This window comes from Astyanax mexicanus, chromosome 19, assembly GCF_023375975.1.
Source record: "Astyanax mexicanus isolate ESR-SI-001 chromosome 19, AstMex3_surface, whole genome shotgun sequence".
Classification (NCBI taxonomy): Eukaryota; Metazoa; Chordata; class Actinopteri; order Characiformes; family Acestrorhamphidae; genus Astyanax; species Astyanax mexicanus.
The window spans coordinates 37,629,612-37,651,610 of NC_064426.1; the positions used below are offsets into that span (position 1 = coordinate 37,629,612).

At 40.5% G+C, this 21,999-nt stretch overlaps 1 protein-coding gene across 1 annotated transcript in view; it reads left to right on the forward strand.

Moving 5' to 3' along the window:
* Window positions 1-21,999, forward strand: part of usp43b (ubiquitin specific peptidase 43b) — a 152,815-nt gene that overhangs the window by 115,270 nt on the left and 15,546 nt on the right. Inside the window, exons 9-11 of the mRNA XM_022665042.2 lie at window positions 2,036-2,139; window positions 6,775-6,852; window positions 9,122-9,251. Of these exons, the coding sequence (XP_022520763.2) occupies window positions 2,036-2,139; window positions 6,775-6,852; window positions 9,122-9,251 (312 nt within the window). The remainder of the gene's footprint in view (window positions 1-2,035; window positions 2,140-6,774; window positions 6,853-9,121; window positions 9,252-21,999) is intronic.

Here is a 21,999-nt window from a genome sequence, read left to right on the forward strand (position 1 = left end):
GCTTTACCTCACTGTATTTTGCTTTACCTCACTGTATTTTGTTGTACCTCACTCTACCTCACTGTATTTTGTTTTACCTCACTGTACCTCATTCTACCTCACTGTATTTTGTTTTACCTCACTCTACCTCACTGTATTTTGCTTTACCTCACTGTATTTTGCTCTACCTCACTGTATTTTGCTCTACCTCACTGTATTTTGCTGTACCTCACTTTATTTTGCTCTACCTCACTGTATTTTGCTCTACCTCACTGTATTTTGCTTTTCCTCACTTTATTTTGCTCTACCTCACTGTATTTTGCTCTACCTCACTGTATTTTGCTTTACCTCACTTTATTTTGCTCTACCTCACTCTACCTCACTGTATTTTGCTCTACCTCACTGTATTTTGCTCTACCTCACTCTACCTCAATGTATTTTGCTCTACCTCACTCTACCTCAATGTATTTTGCTCTACCTCAATGTATTTTGCTTTACCTCACTGTATTTTGCTCTACCTCCCTGTATTTTGCTCTACCTCAATGTATTTTGCTCTACCTCACTTTATTTTGCTCTACCTCACTGTATTTTGCTCTACTTCACTGTATTTTGCTTTACCTCACTTTATTTTGCTCTACCTCACTCTACCTCACTGTATTTTGCTCTACCTCACTGTATTTTCCTCTACCTCACTCTACCTCAATGTATTTTGCTCTACCTCACTCTACCTCAATGTATTTTGCTCTACCTCACTGTATTTTGCTTTACCTCACTTTATTTTGCTCTACCTCACTGTATTTTGCTCTACCTCACTGTATTTTGCTTTACCTCACTTTATTTTGCTCTACCTCACTGTATTTTGCTCTACCTCACTGTATTTTGCTCTACCTCACTTTATTTTGCTCTACCTCACTGTATTTTGCTTTACCTCACTTTATTTTGCTCTACCTCACTCTACCTCACTGTATTTTGCTCTACCTCACTGTATTTTGCTCTACCTCACTCTACCTCAATGTATTTTGCTCTACCTCACTCTACCTCAATGTATTTTGCTCTACCTCACTGTATTTTGCTCTACCTCCCTGTATTTTGCTCTACCTCAATGTATTTTGCTCTACCTCACTGTATTTTGCTCTACCTCAATGTATTTTGCTCTACCTCACTGTATTTTGCTTTACCTCACTTTATTTTGCTCTACCTCACTGTATTTTGCTCTACCTCACTGTATTTTGCTTTACCTCACATTATTTTGCTCTACCTCACTCTACCTCACTGTATTTTGCTCTACCTCACTGTATTTTGCTCTACCTCACTCTACCTCAATGTATTTTGCTCTACCTCACTCTACCTCAATGTATTTTGCTCTACCTCAATGTATTTTGCTTTACCTCACTGTATTTTGCTCTACCTCCCTGTATTTTGCTCTACCTCAATGTATTTTGCTCTACCTCACTGTATTTTGCTCTACCTCACTGTATTTTGCTCTACCTCAATGTATTTTGCTCTACCTCACTGTATTTTGCTTTACCTCACTTTATTTTGCTCTACCTCACTGTATTTTGCTCTACCTCACTGTATTTTGCTTTACCTCACTTTATTTTGCTCTACTTCACTGTATTTTGCTCTACCTCACTCCACCTTGGTCTACCTCATTCTACCTTCCTTAACTTCACTCTACCTCATTCTTCTTTACTCTCTCTCACTGTACTGTGTTCTACCTCACTTTGCGCTACCTCACTCTACTTTACTCTACCTTACTCTGCTTTACTTTACCTCTCTGCTTTTCTTTTTCTTTAGTCTAGTTTTGTCACATGATGTGGTATTATCTAAAGTTTTCTCACATAACTGTAGTTGATGGAAAGACAACTTACAGTGCATAGTTCTTACCAAATTTTCAGAATTGTTTGTAACTTTGAGAAACGTTTAGATGGAAACCTGGCTAACGAGAGGCTCATGTGCTACATTAGGCTTCTTCTGCTTTACTTTACTGTAAACAAATGATTCTAACTACTCCTTTAGCTACATCATATCTGCTTGTGTTTTTAATTGATCTCAGAACAACAGAGTGCTGTTTAAGATCCGTGTCGTTGGAGGGTCGTTTTCCTGCAGCTACCTGAGTCCTCAGGATGGACGGCCGCTTTACCACCCTGCAGTAGACAGGTAAGCGTGCGCTTTCAGCTCTGTTTAATCACAGTTTACCTGTGCTTGTGTTTGTGTTCACTGTGTATAACCTCTTCTCTTTGTGCCAGAACTCTGTTCTGCATTGTTCTGGTTCTGGTTCTGTGCTGGGCTTTGTTAATGGTTGTTCTCATTTGCATGTTCTTATTGTAGTTTATTGAATTAGCCTTTTTGGAATGTCTGTTTGATGTTGATGTACTCTGTTCCGCTGCTCGGCTCCTCGTTCTTTGTTTTTTCGTTAAGCCTTCGTGTTTTGTTTTCTAGTTTTTGCGTCTGTATTTCTTTGTTTGTTGGGCTTTAATAAATACCAGTCACATTAGCATTCAGCCGCATAGCCAGCTGATTCACTGCACACTGAAGCCGTGGTGCTTAGCTGTAACTCTGTAAGAAATGGGAAATTATTGATCATTCTCTTGTGCTTTCAGTAAGAAAGAAAGGAATAAGATGCTTGTTCACCTTCAGTCTGGCAGGAAGCCATTCCACTTGCAATTACGCCACATAATGTACGGCTCGGTGGCCTTCATTCATCGCTCAATCAGTTTAAAAGCTGGTATTTTTATAAAAATGCAGTCAGTAGCTGACCTAGATCAGAACCAGGTTGATTGCCTTTTTTAAAGACGTTAATTTCACATCTGTCTCCCGCAAGCTTTCAATAAGTTTCCATTCTTACTCAATAGACCTGCACTCACGTTCTAATCGACTGTAATCGGCCTGTGAAAAGATCTGCAGGAGATAGCATGGAGGCCTTGAACTGAAAGCACTCTCAGTAATGAATAGCGCTGTGTTTCATCCTGGTGCTATATGATGCATTGTGTGTGTTTAATTTTACCAAATTAAAATCCTCTGGAATATAATCAAGAGGAAGATGGATGATCACAAGCCATCAAACCAAACTGAACTGCTTGAATTTTTGCACCAGGAGTGAAAGCATAAAGTTATCCAAAAGCAGTGTGTAAGACTGGTGGAGGAGAACATGATGCCAAGATGGATAAAAACTGACTAAAAACCAGGGTTATTCCACCAAATATTGATTTCTGAACTCTTAAAACCATGAATATGAACTTGTTTTCTTTGCATTATTTGAGGTCTGAAAGCTCTGCATCTTTTTTGTTATTTCAGCCACAGATCCAGAATCTTTTTTTTCTAGAGCTGTATTTCTCAGAATGTATTAAAAGATTGAGCTATTATTTAATAGAGTTGTAAGAAAATATTTATTTATCAATGTTTTGTCAATATTTTATATTGCATACTCTATAGATTAAAAAAAAAAACAAAGTATGTATTTTTTTATTTTTGTGCCATTTTTCTCCCTCTTTCTCTCTCTTAGGAAGTTTAGAGCTTCTATGTTTCAATAATTAATAATAATACATTTAATGATGTTACGTCCTTGTCCTGTCCCTTGTCAGCCTCCATGTTTTTTTCCCTTCCTTTGTTTGCTGTCTGTTTCTCTCGTTGTCTCCTCCAATATCTTTAGTGCTCCCACCTGTGTTAATTTGTAGCTCTGCCCCCTCATTACCTGTGCCCAGGTGTTTCTTGTTTCCTGTTCACTCCATGTGTATTTATGTCCCTGTGTTTTCTGTGTTTGGTTTTCTGGTCTTGTGAATGTTCAACGTCAGTCAGGTTGCTGTTTATTTGTTTTCTGGTTTGTTAGTGTATTCTGTGGGGTTGATGCTGCAGTTGGTCTGCAGGTTTAGGTTCAGCAACAGTATGTGCTGAAAGAATGAGGTCAGCTGACTACCTGAATATACTGAATATAGACCAGGTTATTCCATCAATGGATTTATTTATTCTCTAATGACACGGCCATATTCCAAGATGACAATATCAGGATTCATGGGGCTGGAATTGTGAAAGAGTTCAGGGTTCAGGGAGCATGAGATCATCATTTTCACACATGGATTGAGAGAGTTCACCACAGAGTCCAGATCTTAACCTCATTGAGAATCTTTGGGATGTGCTGGATGGAGAAGAGCTGCTTTGTGCAGCGGTCAGACTCTATCATCATCAGTGCTGCTGCAAGATCTTGGTGAAAAATTAATGCAACACTGGATTGAAATAGATCTTGTCACATTGCAGAAGCTTATTGAAACTATGCCACAGTGAATGTGTGCAGCAGTCAAAGCTGAAGGCGACCTAATGAAATATATTTTTGGTGTTTTTTTGGTATTTTTGTTTTTTTTTTCATATTTTTGGTATTTTTTTTTCTATGTTTTTGGTCAGGCAGTGTGGTATGCCAAAAATATCAAAGTCATACCATTCCCAGATCCCAGCAGTCAGGTGTTAAATGGGGGACAGTGTGTAATCCCTGTTATAAATGCCGTGTCTGGCTCTCTATTCTCAAATCTGTCTGGAAGCTGGCGGTGTAATTTAACCTCGTCCTCACCCTGCAGTTCTTTCACAAACCTTCAGAAGAGACTGGAGGAAAGCAGAAGGTGTGATTGCTCGTAGAGGTTTTATTGACATTTTTAGAAGCACGCCGGCGTGTTATTTTCCCTCGCTTTTTACTCCTGACAGCAGATCAGTGCAAACACAGACATGCGTTTTGTTCAATTCATTTCAGCTCTCAAAATAAACAGGTTAAGGTCCAGCGGAGGAATTCTGACCCTCCACCAGCTGAGTATAGCACACCTACAAGCAGTTTGCTGACTGTTTATTGCTATAAATAACCTTGTTTTTGTGCTTAAAATTCATTTTAATGTTAATTTAACATTTTATTTGTGTTATTTCAGAATAAGATTGAGACAGTTTGAAGCAAACCATAAATTGAACCATCAATTTGAAACCCTATTGAGGCTACCCTAGTGAAAAAAAGTAGATTAAAGTATACTAAGCATTATTATGCTATAGTGCACTAACATGTACTTATAGCCACTTTATTAATCCGTATATTTAAAGAGTGCTAAAATAAAACAACCTTATTTTTACTTATTTTACTTTAATTACAGTATAAAAATAGTATAAAAGTCTAAGTATATAAGTGTACTTAACTGTACTTAAATTGAACTATTTTAAATATACTTAAGTAACATTTAAAAATACTACTTAATGTGTGTAGCACCATGTTTTAAGTAAAATTATAATACATTCAATAAGTTTTACAACTGGATCACTGTTAAACACTGAGTATATTAGAAATGTATGTTAAACTGATTTAAATATACAGTTAAATATACAGTATGTGATCTATTTACATTAGAGTACAAACATGCTTTTGTTCCTGTCTTTTGTAAGTAGCACACTTCTAGTATACTTCTAGCATATATAAAAATATATAATTTTAATATATCGTACTACAATTGTTAGCGTTACAAATTTACTTTACTTTTTTAAATTATTAGTAGTAATTTAAGTTACATGATACATTGTACTTTAAGTGAACTACTGTAACAGTTGTTTTTAACACACTTTGCTAAAAATATACAAAAGTATATTTAACAATAAGCATTTTAGAAGTATATTAAACTAAAAGTGTACTTCATAGCAGTCTATTTTTTTAAATGCACTATATTGTACTTTTTAAGAAGTATGATCAAAGTTTACTTTTTGTTGAACATTTGATGAAGCATAATATTAATGTACTTTTTAAAATATATTTTAAGCAAGTACATAAATCTGTTAGTATATTTACAGCATACTTAGACATATCTCAATATGTGTTAAGTACAAAGTACACTTTTTTTGTTTGTTTGTTTGTTTTTTCACCAGGGGTACTTATACTGCCTGGCCTAAAAAGTTTTACCAAACAAAAAAAGTAACACTAATTTTTATTGGACCTCTTTTATCTTTGACTGCAGCACACATTCACTGTGGCATTGTTTTGATAAGCTTCTGCAATGCCACAGGATTTAATCCAATTTCAATCCAGTGTTGCATTAATTTTTCACCGAGATCTTGCAGCAGCATTGATGATGGTAGAGTCTGACCACTGCACAAAGCAGCTCTTCTCCATCCAGCACATCCCAAAGATTCTCAATGAGGTTAACCCTTAGAAAACCCATTGACAAACTGCGTCAAAAATCGTGCATTGTTTATACAGCTTAATTATTCAGGAATGCATCAACGCACCAACATTATTCATACATTGTGAGAAACAGGGAATACTACTGTTTCTAAAAACAGCACTGACCTCGTGTTTTTGAGAAATCTATTGTGAAACACACCTAAAGAATAGGCTTACCTTCATATTACTTTTTAATATTCCCATGCTTTATTCTTTATTCATTATAAGCTACTAAGCAGTGTACTAAATTATACCAAAATAGGCTGGGGTTCAAAGGGGTTAAGGTTTGGACTGTGGTGAACAATCCATGTGTGAAAATGATGATCTCATGCTCCCTGATCCACTCTTTCACAGTTCCAGCCCCATGAATCCTGACGTTGTCATCCTGGTCTATATTCAGTATATTCAGGTAGTCAGCTGACCTCATTCTTTCAGCACATACTGTTGCTGAACCTAAACCTGCAGACCAACTGCAGCATCAACCAACCCCACATCATTTACTTGATTAAATCCAGGTGGAGACTTTTATTTTTTGGGGCCAGACAGTGTATATTTAGTGAGATGTAATGTATAATATTCTGTAATGCTGCGTCTGCTGTTCACGTATCTCTCTTCAGGGCCCTGAAGCTGTGTGGGTCAGGTGGGCCGCCTCATGTAAAGCTGATCGTTGAGTGGGAACACAGAATAAAAGACTGGTGAGTTCATCCATTATCACGTCTGATCGATCTGAAGATATAATTACACTGAGTTCTAAGTAAGCAGGAGGCAGTATGGCCTGCATTAGTGCTGCATTGTGTCTGGAAGCCTCTTAACAAGTCTCCAGTTTGCTTTAGTAGCACACAACCCATCCTAGTAATTAAGACGCGGACGCAAGGAAAAACTCCCTCAGAGCTGCAGGAGGAGGAAGAAACCTTGGGAGGACCAAGATTCACATTTAAGGGGCGACCATCCTACCACTGGTCAAACGGCTTTTAAATTAAAATTTAAAAAGTCTTTTATACATCCACATAGGTTTTATATATTCAGGAGTATAATAACGCCACTAATGGCTTGGATGTAATCTGTAGTGGAGAGTAAGATGGATGATGAGCAGCTGATCTGTGGTGGGTGGTGGATGGAGAAGAGCTGACTTCAGAAACTTCCATCAGTCTGGCCGGACAGGAGACGCGAGAGCCTGAGGGTCCAACATCCATCGGTATCGGGGGTCAGACAGGTGGGCGGTCAGTAACTCGGAGGAAGGCAGAGAGATGGAATTAGTTTTAACTGGATTTATGTAAAACAGGGAATATAAAATATTATCAGAGTGTGGCTAATGACTCCGGCAGAACTGAATAAAACAGCCTAACTAAAGGGAGAGAGCCAGAAGGTAACATAGACATGGAAGCTCCCTGTAACAGACATTTTTTGTCCACATACTGCTGTCATCTCAAGAGCTTTTTTTTTCCTAGATTGTAAATAAATACTATAGTCATCCAGACTATGAAGGAACACATAAGGAATCATGTAGCAAATTAAAAGTCTTAAACAAACTGAAATACTCTGTTAACTGTGAGGCTGGGTAACTCTAATTAACCTATCCTATGCAACAGATCTCTAGAAGAAACCTCTTACTCATCCTTTCCTAGGGCGGTCCTGATGAGAGCCAGTTTCATCATAACGTTTTTGATGGTCTTTTCATTTGCGCTTGAGGATACTTTCAAAGTTCTTTATTTTTTTTTCTTTACTTAGTTGAGTAGTTCTAGCTTCTCATAATCTGGATTAGAACATTACAAAACTATTCACTATTCACTGTATACCATCTCTACCTCTTCACTACTTTACAGTTGATGCTCTCAAACACAGATCGAGTGATTTATGAGTGGAAGTAGGGCCAAAATTCCACAGATTATATTACGTGTAATTTTATGTGGCTTGACTTAATCCAGATATAATCCTGAGATTCACACAAGACACATGAAGTGACCTGGTGTGAAGAAGTGTGTTACTATTGAGAGATGGAAATCTGATGATAAGGAATTACTCTATGTCTCTTGGTCTCTCTTTTTATCTCTCTCCCTCTGTCACTTTACAAGGACAATTACTGTTTTCAAACACTGTCACCTTAAACTGTACTGAGACACTTTATGCTCTTAATTCACACCAGAGACTGTAAAAAAAGATGGACGCCGTGTCCTCGTTCCCATTCATTCAATAAAAATGAAGCCAAAATCTTCCGCCATGTTGGTGATCCAGAAACCCGAGTCTGCGCAGTAGAGACCAGAGGAGGGAGAAAGACGAAAGACTGTGGAGAGACGGCCTACTCATTTAAATAACCCCGCCCCTGATGGCTGCCTCGAGGTCACAGGCTGCAGAGCAGAGCGGAGCGGAGCTGATGTCTGTTATTGGTCCCGCCCATAACCAGCCCTTTTACAATAACCACACCTTTTTTGAGTAGAGCTGAATAATGTTTTAAAAAACGAATTCTGTGGGGATATAAAAAAATTGACAGTATAAGCAGAGGTTACACTAGCTGCTGCATTTAAATAAAGGAGGTAGAATTACAGTATATTAGAAAAAAACATGATTGAAAGTTGTCTGTTTTGCCATTGAAACCTATGGGAATGGGTGGGGTTACACAGCTTTCTGAAACCGAACAGCAGGGGGCTGTTTTGAGAGACGATTCACACTATCATGCTACTATAGCACACTTGCACTCTGGACTTCGTGTTGCTGCCACCTGCCTACTTTCCCTATTTTTTTGTGTATTTATCTTGATGTGTATTTTGTTTTATTCTATTTTATTGTGTTCTTATTTTTATTTAATTTTATTTTATCTATGTTTATCTATTTTAACAATTGCTCCTGGGTGTAAACTGGATCGTGAGATCACAATTTCGTTCCACCTCATGTAACACGTGATGCGAATGACAATAAATTCTCCTTGAATCCTTGAATCCCTCTCTCTCTCTCTCTCTCTCTCTGTAGTCTGTTTGGGAACATTCAGGAGGAGGTGGTGAAGGATTCAGAGAGTGTGCGCAATCAGCAGCAGCAGCATGTTCAACAGCACAGCTGCACGCTGGACGAGTGCTTCCAGCTCTACACGAAGGAGGAGCAGGTAATACACACTGATACACTGCCTCTAATTACTGCCTCTCACAGCACTGCCTCTCACAGCACTGCCTCTGATTACTGCCTCTGACAGCACTGCCTCTGATTACTGCCTCTCACAGCACTGCCTCTGACAGCACTGCCTCTGATTACTGCCTCTCACAGCACTGCCTCTGATTACTGCCTCTCACAGCACTGCCTCTGATTACTGTCTCTCACAGCGCTGCCTCTGATTACTGCCTCTGATTATTGCCTCTCACAGCACTGCCTCTGATTACTGTCTCTCACAGCACTGCCTCTGATTACTGCCTCTCACAGCGCTGCCTCTGATTACTGCCTCTGATTACTGCCTCTGATTACTGCCTCTCACAGCACTGCCGCTCACAGCACTGCCTCTGATTACTGTCTCTCACAACACTGCCTCTGATTACTGCCTCTCACAGCACTGCCTCTCACAGCACTGCCTTTGATAACTGCCTCTCACAGCACTACCTCTGATTACTGCCTCTCACAGCACTGCCTCTGCCTCTAATTACTGCCTCTCACAGCACTGCCTCTGATAAAGATAAAGAAGATGAGAAATTTGTGCAAACAAACAGGATTGTTTTGGCTCTGAGTAATGAAGCTCTGTGTACAGCAGGATGGATGTGGTTGTAACTGGGGGATACAGAGGGGCTTGGATTTGTTAAGGCAGCAATTTAAAGTTTATCGCTCTGCTCTTCTCAGACACAAAGCTCAGGAGGCATAGAAACTTGTCTAATTAAAACTAGTCACTTTCTCTCCATTTTCCAAACTTATAAATTAAACTAATTAAAACCACAGACTTCGTTTTTTTAGGAAACCTTTACCTTTAATTTTTTTTTTTTTTTTTTTTTTTTTAATTAATAGCAAATGCCTGTAGCACTGTGTCTGCCAATTAAGTATTTTTTATTTCAGCTCAGGAAAACGTCTGCAAAGCAATTTTAAATCCAAGTTAACTACAAATAAATAAATAATGTTTTACTCTGACAATGCACCCTTTTCCTCACCATTTTCCATTTAAAGCATATAGCTGATGCTCTTTTCCAGAGCAAATTGAAAGGGTACCTCTACTAGTATAAGAGTTGGTACTCTTGCCCAGTTGGTGTCTGTTGGTGTAGTGAGGTATAGTGACCCAGAGTGGGAATTGAACCCCAGTCTCCTGCATGGTAGTAGATAACCCTTAGAACCCCATTGAGGCAAATTGCGTCAAATATCGCGCATTGAATATACAGCTTAATTACTCAGGAATGTGTCAAATGCACCAACATGAATCATGCATTGTGACAAATAGGAAACCCTATTGTTTATAAAAAATATTACTGACCTTGTGCTGAACTGAAGTGTTTTTGAGAAATCTGTTGTAAAATACACTTAAATAATAGGCTTACCTTCATATTTCCATGCTTTATTCCTTCATTATAATGCCATTTATTGTCTGTTGTTTACGGTTTACGGCCTGCAGCAAATCTCATGACGTCAATAATAATAATTAAAAAATAGATTAAAAAAATGCTTTAAAAAAAAAAACATTTTTTTTCAGCCAAGAACATTTTCTTCTAGTTCTTTTAAAATATTTATATGAGGAATAAAATAAAATGATTTGAATAAACCCAGTAGTGTCCAGTGAAACAGCTTTGAAACTGCCAGCCCTCAAACAGAACTTAGATAAGGTGCGTGAGTGTATTATAATGAATAACTCTTTATTATAATAGTTACTGTTATTATAAGCAGCTTATAGTAAATACCCAGTGTACTAAATCACTTTAGTGTCGGCCATATTGGCCTAAAATTAGTCAAACTCTTAGCCTTTTCACTGTCAGGGTCTTAGAAATCTGCATCCTAGATGCGGGACTATCAAGAAAAATAATTCCTCCTAAAGCTGCTCTTATGTATTCTGTCACAGTAATAAGCCATGTTATGAACTATCATCAAAATCCTTATGCTTTCAAATAATATACGCTCTAATCTCACTATTACTGAAAATTGTAATTTGAAGTGCATTCCCGGCGGTCCCTCTAAACTTTCAGCTCAAACAAGGAGAAGATTAATCAGAGATGCAGCCAAGAGGCCCATGATCACTCTGGATGAACTGCAGGGATCTTGTTTAAAGCTGAGGTGGGAGACTCTGTCCATAGGACAACAATCAGTCGTACACTGCACAAATCTGGCCTTTATGGAAGAGTGGCAAGAAGAAAGCCATTTCTCAAAGATATCCATAAAAAGTCTTGTTTAAAGTTTGTCACAAGCCACCTGGGAGACACACCAAACATGTGGAAGAAGGTCCTCTGGTCAGATGAAACCAGAACCAAACTTTTTGGCAACATTCCAAAACGTTATGTTTGGCGTAAAAGCAGCACAGCTCATCACCCTGAACACACCATCCACACTGCCAGACATGGTGGTGGTCAAAAATAAGTAAAAAAAATAATAATAATAAAACAGGGGCTGGGTTTTTTTTTTTTTTTTTCAAAGCAGGATCAATTCAAATTACAAATTCTGGAAGCATTTACATCTCAAATGATGACATTTTTGATGATGACTTCTGGTATAAAGAAAAAGAATAGCCAAAAAATAGGGGGGAAAAAAACACCAAAAAAACACCAACTGGCAGGTAGTGGTGTTATCCACTTTGCCACATCAGCCAGAGCTGGGAATGAAGTCACACCCAAGTTTATTGTGTTCCAGTTAACCATTCAGATAACACCTATCCTTGTTAGCATTGTCCCCGGTTACCATTGTTAGCAAAACCAGTTGATGATAACACATTATTCATGATTTTGCACATCCAACCAGCATAGAAAAACATCTACAGCTAGTACTGTGTGCAGATAGATAGATAGATAGATAGATAGATAGATAGATAGATAGATAGATAGATAGATAGATAGATAGATAGATAGATAGATAGATACTACATATTCTCTGTCTTGACTTAGTTATATGAACTTAATACAACACAAATACAACAACACGACAAAAGTATCGTGTACGCCAGAGCAGCCAAAACATTAAGTACACCCAAAAACTCACCAGTCAGGTGGCCTATTATTGCGAAATAGTTTTACATTGATTAGTTAGATTGTACACAACTTTGCTAATAGGCTCATTACTACACCCTTCAAAAAATCAGGAGAAGGGTCCACGCAGACACAAGGGGGCAAAAGCCATTTTTAAAAGCAGTTATGATTGGTTAGAACCGCTGTCAGTGTCACGTCTGGTGCTTTTAGCTCCTCTGTCCCTTCCACACCCAGCTCTAACGGAGGTTCTCAGGTCAACAACTACATTACCCAGAATGCACCACCCGCTGACATCACGCACTCACCTGATCACGTGACACCTCACCTGCTTCCTCCAGGAAGTCTTGAATACTGATTACTGGCACTATAAAAGAGCACTCCACACAAACACCCACGCCGCGTATTGTAGGTTCTCCTCTTTACAAAGCGTTCTATATCTCTTGTCTCAGTTTATCTTGTGTATGACCTTGCCTTTGTTTTCTCGACGCCGACTATTGCCTTTGCCTCTGATATTGGATTGCTTGTGTATTACCTGGACTGTGTTTTCACTACTGCCTCTTGGATTACCTCTGACATTGGATCTCTCGTGTATGAACTCTGGACTGTCTCTCGTTTATGGTATGGTTTTGTCTACATTGCTCTGGTTTCTGGTGATTAACTGTTTTCTGTATCAACCACGTATTACATCTGTTTATTTTTATAATAAACATATATTTTTATCAGTATCTGCACGTGTCTGCAATTCTGTGCTCACCATGACAGAATACGCGGCCGTACAAGATCAGATAGCAGATACTGAGGCTATTAGATCTGGTTTAACCAACCAGGGGAGGCTACTCGGTCAGCACCAGCAAACGCTCGCTGGTGTGACCAAAGCTGTTTCTGAGCTAGCCAGCCAACAAGCTACACAGCAGCAACAACTTTCGGAGCTGCTAGCTCACCTCAGAGGCTTAACTGAGCCTAGCCCTAGCCCTAGCCCGTTAGCTGCCCCCCGTTTGCCCAACGCTATTTCATCTGTGCCTGGTTTTTCTGTCTCTAAACCGGAGATTTTTGATGGGGATCCGGAAAAATGCAGCGGTTTTCTTTTACAATGCTCCGTGTTTTTCAGTAATTCACCGCCCACAACCGATAATGCTAAAATCGGTTTTATTATCTCCCGGCTTTCTGGTAAGGCACTAGAGTGGGCAACAGCTATTTGGGAGGAAGTCTCAGGGGCTAGTTGCACTGATTTTTTTACTATTTTTCGCTCGGTTTTTGATCATTCTCGCTATGGACAGTGTAATGGAGAACTTTTGCTGGCTCTCAAGCAAGGTCAGAAGCCGGTGGCTTCCTACACTTTGGAGTTCCGCACTCTTGCAGCTGGTAGGGGTTGGAATAACGCAGCTTTGCTTAACGTATTCAGATGCGGACTCAACCCTGACATACAGAGGGAGTTAGCCTGCAGAGATGATTCGCTAACTTTGGATCAACTCATCTCACTTTCGATTCGTTTGGATCAACTTCTCTCGCGCCGCCCCAAGACCAGCTCTCGCACTCTACACACTCCTGTGACTCTACCCCGCACCCCCACATCAGAGAAAGCTGCACTGTCTGCCCCTGAGCCCATGGACATCCAGAAAACCCGGCTAACTCCAGAAGAGCGACAGCGCCGGATCCGGCTTCGTTTGTACCTCTATTGTGGTGAGGGCGGTCATTTCAAGGCTGAGTGTGGTCTCCTGACCCGACCTGTGAAAGCTCCAGCCCTGGGACAGCGCGTGGAGTGGGACAGTCACGCTGCAGACGCTACCCATCACCCTACAAGCCAGCGCTCTTCATTTTGAGGAACTGCCACTTTTCGTGCTTCCCAGCACCGAGCACCCTGTGATCCTGGGCATGCCATGGCTCAAGACCCACGATCCCACCGTCTCCTGGAGCGATGGGGATATCACGGTTTGGTCTTCTCATTGTCACAAGAACTGTTTAGCTTTAGACAGCCTTATCATTCAAGGTTAATGCCACTAAGTTACCACCTCATCGCTCTTATGACTGTGCTATTGACCTAGTGGAGGGTGCCTCTCTACCCAAAGCTAGAATTTATCCCCTCACTCTTGATGAGGAGAAGGCCATGGAGGATTACGTTTCTGAAGCTCTAGCTCAGGGTTTCATTCGCCCGTCCAAGTCGCCAGTCGGATCGGGTTTTTTCTTTGTTAAGAAAAAGGACGGGGGACTGAGACCCTGTATTGATTACAGAGGCTTAAATGCCATTACTAAGAAGTTTGCGTACCCATTGCCCCTCATTCCTTGCGCTCTTGAACAACTGCGTAACGCCACATATTTTACCAAGCTCAATCTTCGTAGTGCGTACAATCTGATCCGTATTAGGGAGGGGGATGAGTGGAAGACAGCATTTACTACCACTAATGGCCACTATGAATATTTAGTTATGAGTTATGGTCTCGCTAACGCTCCCGCAGTGTTTCAGTCGTTTATGAACGACGTTTTCCGTGACATGATTGGCAAATTCGTCACCCTTTTTATAGACGACATCTTAATTTACTCTCCCGACCTTGAATCCCATGTGCAACATGTTCGCTCGGTTCTCCAAAGACTTCTGGAGAACGATCTTTATGCTAAAGCCGAGAAGTGCGACTTCCATCTTCAGAGAGTCGCATTTCTCGGCTATGTTATTAGCTCCCAGGGAGTCCTTATGGATGACTCCAAAGTAGATGCCGTAACTAACTGGCCCGTTCCTCAGTCCATCAAAGACCTACAACGTTTCTTAGGATTTGCAAATTTCTATAGACGTTTTATACGTAATTTCAGCAGTATAGCTGCCCCACTCACTGCGCTCACTAAGAACGATACCAAGGTCCTAAAGTGGTCCCCTGAAGCTGACTTAGCGTTCCGCAAACTAAAAACTGCTTTCGTTTCTGCCCCCAGTCTCATGCACCCCAAACCTGAACTACCATTTGTAGTCGAGGTCGACGCTTCAGATACTGGTGTGGGAGCAGTTCTCTCACAATGCAGCAGTTCACCACTTAAACTCCATCCCATAGCCTTCTTCTCACGAAAAATGTCACCAGCTGAGCGTAACTATGGGATAGGGGATAGAGAGTTACTGGCTGTCAAACTTGCTCTAGAGGAGTGGCGTCACTGGCTGGAAGGTGCTGCACATCCATTCACCGTACTAACAGATCATAAAAACTTGGAATATCTCCGTACAGCTAAACGCCTAAACCCCCGTCAAGCTCGTTGGTCATTATTCTTCTCACGTTTCAATTTCTCTATCTCGTTTCGACCCGGTAACCGTAATACTAAGGCTGATGCCTTATCTCGTGTTTTTAGCTCCCCAGATGACACATGCCACGCTTCAGAACCTGAATACATTCTGCCACCCACTGTAAAAGTGGCTGCCATTAGATGGGAGCTCGATGATCTCATTCATCAGAGCCAGGTTAACACACCACCTCCAGAGGGCTGTCCTCCTCACAAGATTTATGTACCCGAACAATTTCGCGATCAACTCATTGGTTGGGCTCATGCTGCCCTTACTTCTGGTCATCCCGGCGTTACACGTACACTACAACTGATCTCAGCTCGTTATTGGTGGGAAACCATGCGAGCTGATATACAAGCGTTTGTAGTTTCATGTTCAGTCTGCGCACAATGCAAAACACCCAAAGCCCTTCCAGCTGGTAAACTATGTCCTCTGCCTGTTCCTGAACGACCTTGGTCGCACATTGCTGTAGATTTTGTTACGGATTTACCCGAATCAGAAGGTTACACTACCATCCTCACGGTCGTAGACAGATTTTCTAGGGGTGTTAAATTCATCCCTTTTCCTGCACTACCTAATGCTCTTCAGACAGCTCAAGCTATATACACACACATTTTCAGACATTTTGGGGTCCCGGAGGACATTTTGTCAAATAGAGGTCCTCAATTTACTTCCCGGGTATGGAAATCATTCTTTGAACACTTAGGTGTACACGTGAGTCTCACTTCTGGGTTTCACCCCACTAGCAACGGTCAATGTGAGAGGGTAAATCAGGAGTTAGGTAAATTTTTAAGACTGTACTGCTTTAAACGTTCTACAGAATGGTCACAGTATCTGATTTGGGCTGAGATAGCCCAAAATTCCCTCATTAACTCCACATCTGGTCTCACTCCCTTTCAGTGCATTCTGGGTTATCAGCCTCCGTTGGCTCCGTGGACAGCGTCGTCCACTGAGATACCTGCTGTTGACGACTGGATGAAGCGGAGTGAGCAGGTGTGGGAGGAGACGCATCAGCAGATTTCGGAGGTGTTACGCAAGTATAAGGAGCAGTCCGACAGACACCGTGGTACCACCCCCCAATACCAACCCGGAGACAGGGTGTGGTTGCCGGGACTTGAGGTTTGAGGGGGCCTGTAGGAAACTGCTGCCTAAGTATATTGGCCCATTTAAGGTTTTGTCTCAGGTTAACGAGGTGACTTATAAGATTGAGTTACCTGCTCAGTACAGAGTGCATAACTCGTTTCATGTCTCTCTGCTCAAGCCTCTTGTCCCAGGTCCGCTTGCCGAGGGTGTTCCTGATGACGTGCCGCCCGCGGCAGTGGAGAGGGAGGATTCGTCTACCTATGCGGTTCGAGAGGTGCTGGATTCACGCAGGCGTGGCGGTGTTCTCCAGTACCTCATAGACTGGGAGGGTTACGGCCCTGAGGAGCGTTGCTGGGTTGCCGCCGGTGACGTGCTGGATCCTGCTCTACTGGCCGAATTTCATGCCCGTCACCCTGGAAAACCTGCTCCTAGACCCCGTGGGCGTCCCAAGCGCTCACTCTCTTCTTCGGCTCCGGTGCGTCAGGGTCCCCAGTCTCGCGACCCCCGCCTGTCCGGCACCTCTGTGGCTACGCCCGGTCCTCCCGCCGGTACTCCCTGCCCGTCGGGTGGACGTCGTCGTGGTCGTCCCCGTTCCGGCTCCGTTCCGACTCCCTTGGGGGGAGGTACTGTCACGTCTGGTGCTGTTAGCTCCTCGGTCCCTTCCACACCCAGCTCTAACGGAGGTTCTCAGGTCAACAACTACATTACCCAGAATGCACCACCCGCTGACATCACGCACTCACCTGATCACGTGACACCTCACCTGCTTCCTCCAGGAAGTCCTGAATACTGATTACTGGCACTATAAAAGAGCACTCCACACAAACACCCACGCCGCGTATTGTAGGTTCTCCTCTTTACAAAGCGTTCTATATCTCTTGTCTCAGTTTATCTTGTGTATGACCTTGCCTTTGTTTTCTCGACGCCGACTATTGCCTTTGCCTCTGATATTGGATTGCTTGTGTATTACCTGGACTGTGTTTTCACTACTGCCTCTTGGATTACCTCTGACATTGGATCTCTCGTGTATGAACTCTGGACTGTCTCTCGTTTATGGTATGGTTTTGTCTACATTGCTCTGGTTTCTGGTGATTAACTGTTTTCTGTATCAACCACGTATTACATCTGTTTATTTTTATAATAAACATATATTTTTATCAGTATCTGCACGTGTCTGCAATTCTGTGCTCACCATGACAGTCAGTCAGATATGCGTCCTATAGCAACTGAAAACCGCAGACCAATGCTTTACATTAGTTGCTGTTTTTTGTTTGAGTTAATTTATGAAATACATGCTTTTTTAATAACTATAATATATATTTCCTGAATAAATATTATGTAATGATTTACATGCAATTATTGACACCCCTTCTTACTGCACACCACTGATAAATATGATAGATAGATAGATAGATAGATAGATAGATAGATAGATAGATAGATAGATAGAAAGCTGTATCTGTATAATAGAATAATAGCAGTGTTGGAACAGGGTGTATATCTGCACTCTCTAAAGCAGAATTTAGATTACATTCACGTTCGGATTTCTGTCACGGTGTCTGAAAAACCCCCTAACAAAAGTAGACAGAAAGAAGAAGAACTCAGCGGAGCGCTTCCTTTTAAAGCAATTACAGATAAAGCCAGAGAGTGGTGAGTACAGTTTCCTACACCATCAGAAAACTCTCACAACCGGAGAAACTAAAGAGCTTTGTTACAGGAAGAGGTGGAACTGAAAACCGCATTAACCTTTCCGGGTTATGTTGGAAATATATCATTGTCCAGGGCTTCTGTTATTTTCTACAATGTCTTTCTACGTGAAATGCACTTTACTTCTTGGAGTCAACCACATTTAAAATGTTGTGCAATTCCATCTGAACTCAAGGTGAGAGAGCCATTAATTACAGCATTAATTAGCATTCTGATACACACTGCACTAGACTGACATACTTTTAAGATGGGTATCCAGTTAGGGTCTTAATATGCACTGGACTGAGTGATCTACTCTCTTGAGAGTTGTATTCAGTTAGTGTTCCTATACTTACTGTACTAGATGAAGTCATAGACTCTTGAGAGGGGTATCTGGTTAGTGTTCTGACACTCACTGTACTAAACTAAATGATGGTCTCTTGAGAGGGGAATCTGGTTAGTGTTCTGATACTTACTTTACTGGGCTGAGTAATGGACTCTTGAGAGGGGAATCTGGTTAGTGTTCTGTACTGTACTGTACTGGGCTGAGTGATGCATTCTTAAGATGGGGATCCGGTTAGTGGTCTGATACTCACTGTACTGGACTGAGTGATGCACTCTTGAAAGGGGTATCTGGTTAGTGATCTGATACCCACTATACTAGGTTAAGTGATGCACTCTTAAGAGGGGTATCTGTTTAGTGATCTGATACTCACTATACTAGGATAAGGGATGGACTATTGAGAGGGGAATCTGTTTAGTGTTCTGTTACTCACTGTACTAGACCAAATGGTGGACTCTTACGAGGGGTAGATGGTTAGTGTTCAGATGATCACTGTACTAGAGTGATGGACTCTCAAATGAGGAATTTGTTTAGTATTTTGATGCTCACTATATTTAGCTGAGTGATGTACTTTCAAGAGGGGTATTCAGTTGGGGTTCTGACACTCATTGTATTTGCCTGAGTGATGGACTACTCCTTAATATAGATACAGTATGTGGTTAGTGTTCTGATACTGAGCTGAGTGATGAACTCCTGAGAGAGGTATCCAGTTACTAAACATATACTCACTGTACTGGACTGATGATCTGATTGGCTTTCAGGATCAGCTAATTAGAGAACTATTGACTGAAAACTGACCATTACTTATACAGGATCAATGAATGTTCCCATCTTCTCAAAGCTCAGTCCAACAGTGGAGTGGAATCTGCTTTAACTATGAAGAACATTAATTAATTACAGGATTTTTCCAAATATTCTATGATGAACTGGTAAAGTTCACCTGAAGGGAGGGTCAAATGTATGAACTTGCCTTAGGCCACCAGTAGTCCAGATCTGGCCTTGGGTGCTTCATTAATAATGCCCTGAGTGGCCTAAAGGCTCAGGTTATCTCTCTAATGATGTTCAGAATATGGAAATTCACTGGCTTTATAATCACTTTATATTATTTCTTTGCTTCCCCAAGCCAGTTGTGGATTTGTTTCAAACTGTCTGTTTATTTCATGCCGTGTTGAGGGTCTCAAAGTCTTCATTACAGGAAACGAGTTCACCGTTTCTCGTCCTCTTGAGTTTCCTGCCCTTTTATTCACCCTCCAGCAAGGACTGCCTCCTCCTGCTGCATTATATATTCTGCTCACAGACCACGCTTCATTAGTTTAAAACGTTGCTACAGGTTGAAGCTCAGCTGCAGCAGCTGCAACATGACAGATTAATAAAATGATGGCGAAACGCATTCCACAAAGCAATTAAAATAGAAACTGGCTATCACATTATTTAATCATTTTTAGCATTTTAGCCAACCAATTACAATCAACTTTGGACAAGAAATTAAACATGGCATGAGGTTTTGTAATTTTTTTTTGTACTTTTTCCTTACTGTAAATGAATACTGAAGTGATCCAGACTAGGAAGGAACACATAGGGAATCAGGTATTAACTTTAAAAACTGTTAAATAAACCAAAATACTCTGAAGAATTTAGGTGGCTGTTAGCTTGCTGTTTCTGAGGATAATAGCTTGGAGCGGTCCTGATGAGCGCCAGTTCCATCATAATGTTTTGATGGTCTTTTTTGTGACTGCACTTGAGGATACTTTCAAAGTTCTTGAAATGTTTCGGATTGTCTGACCTTCATTTCTTAAAGTATTGTTTTCTTTATTTAGTTGAGTAGTTCAGGAAACTCTTGCTCTTCTTTTCCTGGGGCGTTCCTATTGACAGCCAGTTTCATCATAACATTTGTTAAGGGCTTTTGCGACTGCACTTAAGGATACTTAAAGTTTTTTTTGTTTTTTTTTTTTCGTTTATTTAGTTGAGTAGTTCTTGCTGGATTAGAACATTACTCAAATAAAGCTATTCACTGTGTACCTGTAACTCTACCTCTTCACTACTTTACAACTGATGCTCTCAAACACATTAAGAAGCAAGACATTTGAGTAATTAACTCTTGATGAGTTCAGCACAGCTGTTAACTGAAAGCCTGGAGTTCTAGATGACTCTACCTCATAAAGCTGACTGAGAAAATTCAGCCAAGATGTGAGAAAATGCCAAGATCATAGTTGAAATAACTTTTACAATATGTTTAATATAACAATAAAAAACACTGAATTTAAGGTGTGTCCAACTTTATATACTGTAATATATATATATATATATATATATATATATATATATATATATATATATATATATATATATATATATATATATATATATATATACAGTATATAAAGTTGGACACACCTTAAATTCAGTGTTTTTTATTGTTATATTAAACATATTGTAAAAGTTATTTCATATATATATATATATATATATATATATATATATATATGTACTGTATATAAATAATTTGTATCAAATTGTTTTCAAATCAGATAGATTTTTCTTTTATGCATTGATTGTTTTGCTCTATTGATTTCTACTGTATAGTATTGATGATGTTGATAATGATGATTATTTTAATATGTATTTTTATATTGTGTTTTTTAATGCAATGTAAAGCGTCTTTGAGGTTCCTGAAAAGCGCTATAAAAAAATGCCCCTAACACTAGGAGAGTGAGGTCATTCACATGCCTCCTCTGATAAACTTAAAGTCAGGCTCTGCCTCTCTTAGAACCATTGCCATGGTAACATCCCTTGGCAGCCAATGCCACACTCAGAGGAAAGCGCCAGATCCCCAGTTCTGATACATCAGCTTTAAGCTTTAAGCGCCTTAAGGGTGTCCTTCCGCTAATATCCACGTGTTTTTTTTCTTTATGAAATACAGTAGGTCTCTCTGAGTTGTATATGGAGGCTGCACATAAAACTCTTCCTCAACCTCAATTGTCTGCAGTAGCTTTTCCCAGTGATTCAGAGCTAAGAAACAAATGGTTAGAATTTGTCTATGGAGGAACAACACCAGCGAAGTACAATTGAGATAGGTAGGTGTATGTTTTTAGAACAGTTACACTAGTAACTGGTAAAGGTTACACTAGGTAAAGGTAAACTAGTTACACTAGTTAAAAGTAAAAATCTATCCGGGGTTTTGTTCCAGCTGCCTGGGCGGCTCTGCTGCGGCTCAGCCAACAAAACCCAGAGGTGGATTTTTACTTTCTGGACCTGAACTACCCACCTCTCTGTGTGTAACTATATGTTTAAATAGGATCTCCGGTAGAATTTTACAGAGACTCTAAGACTAGGTCAGTGGCTGAACTGC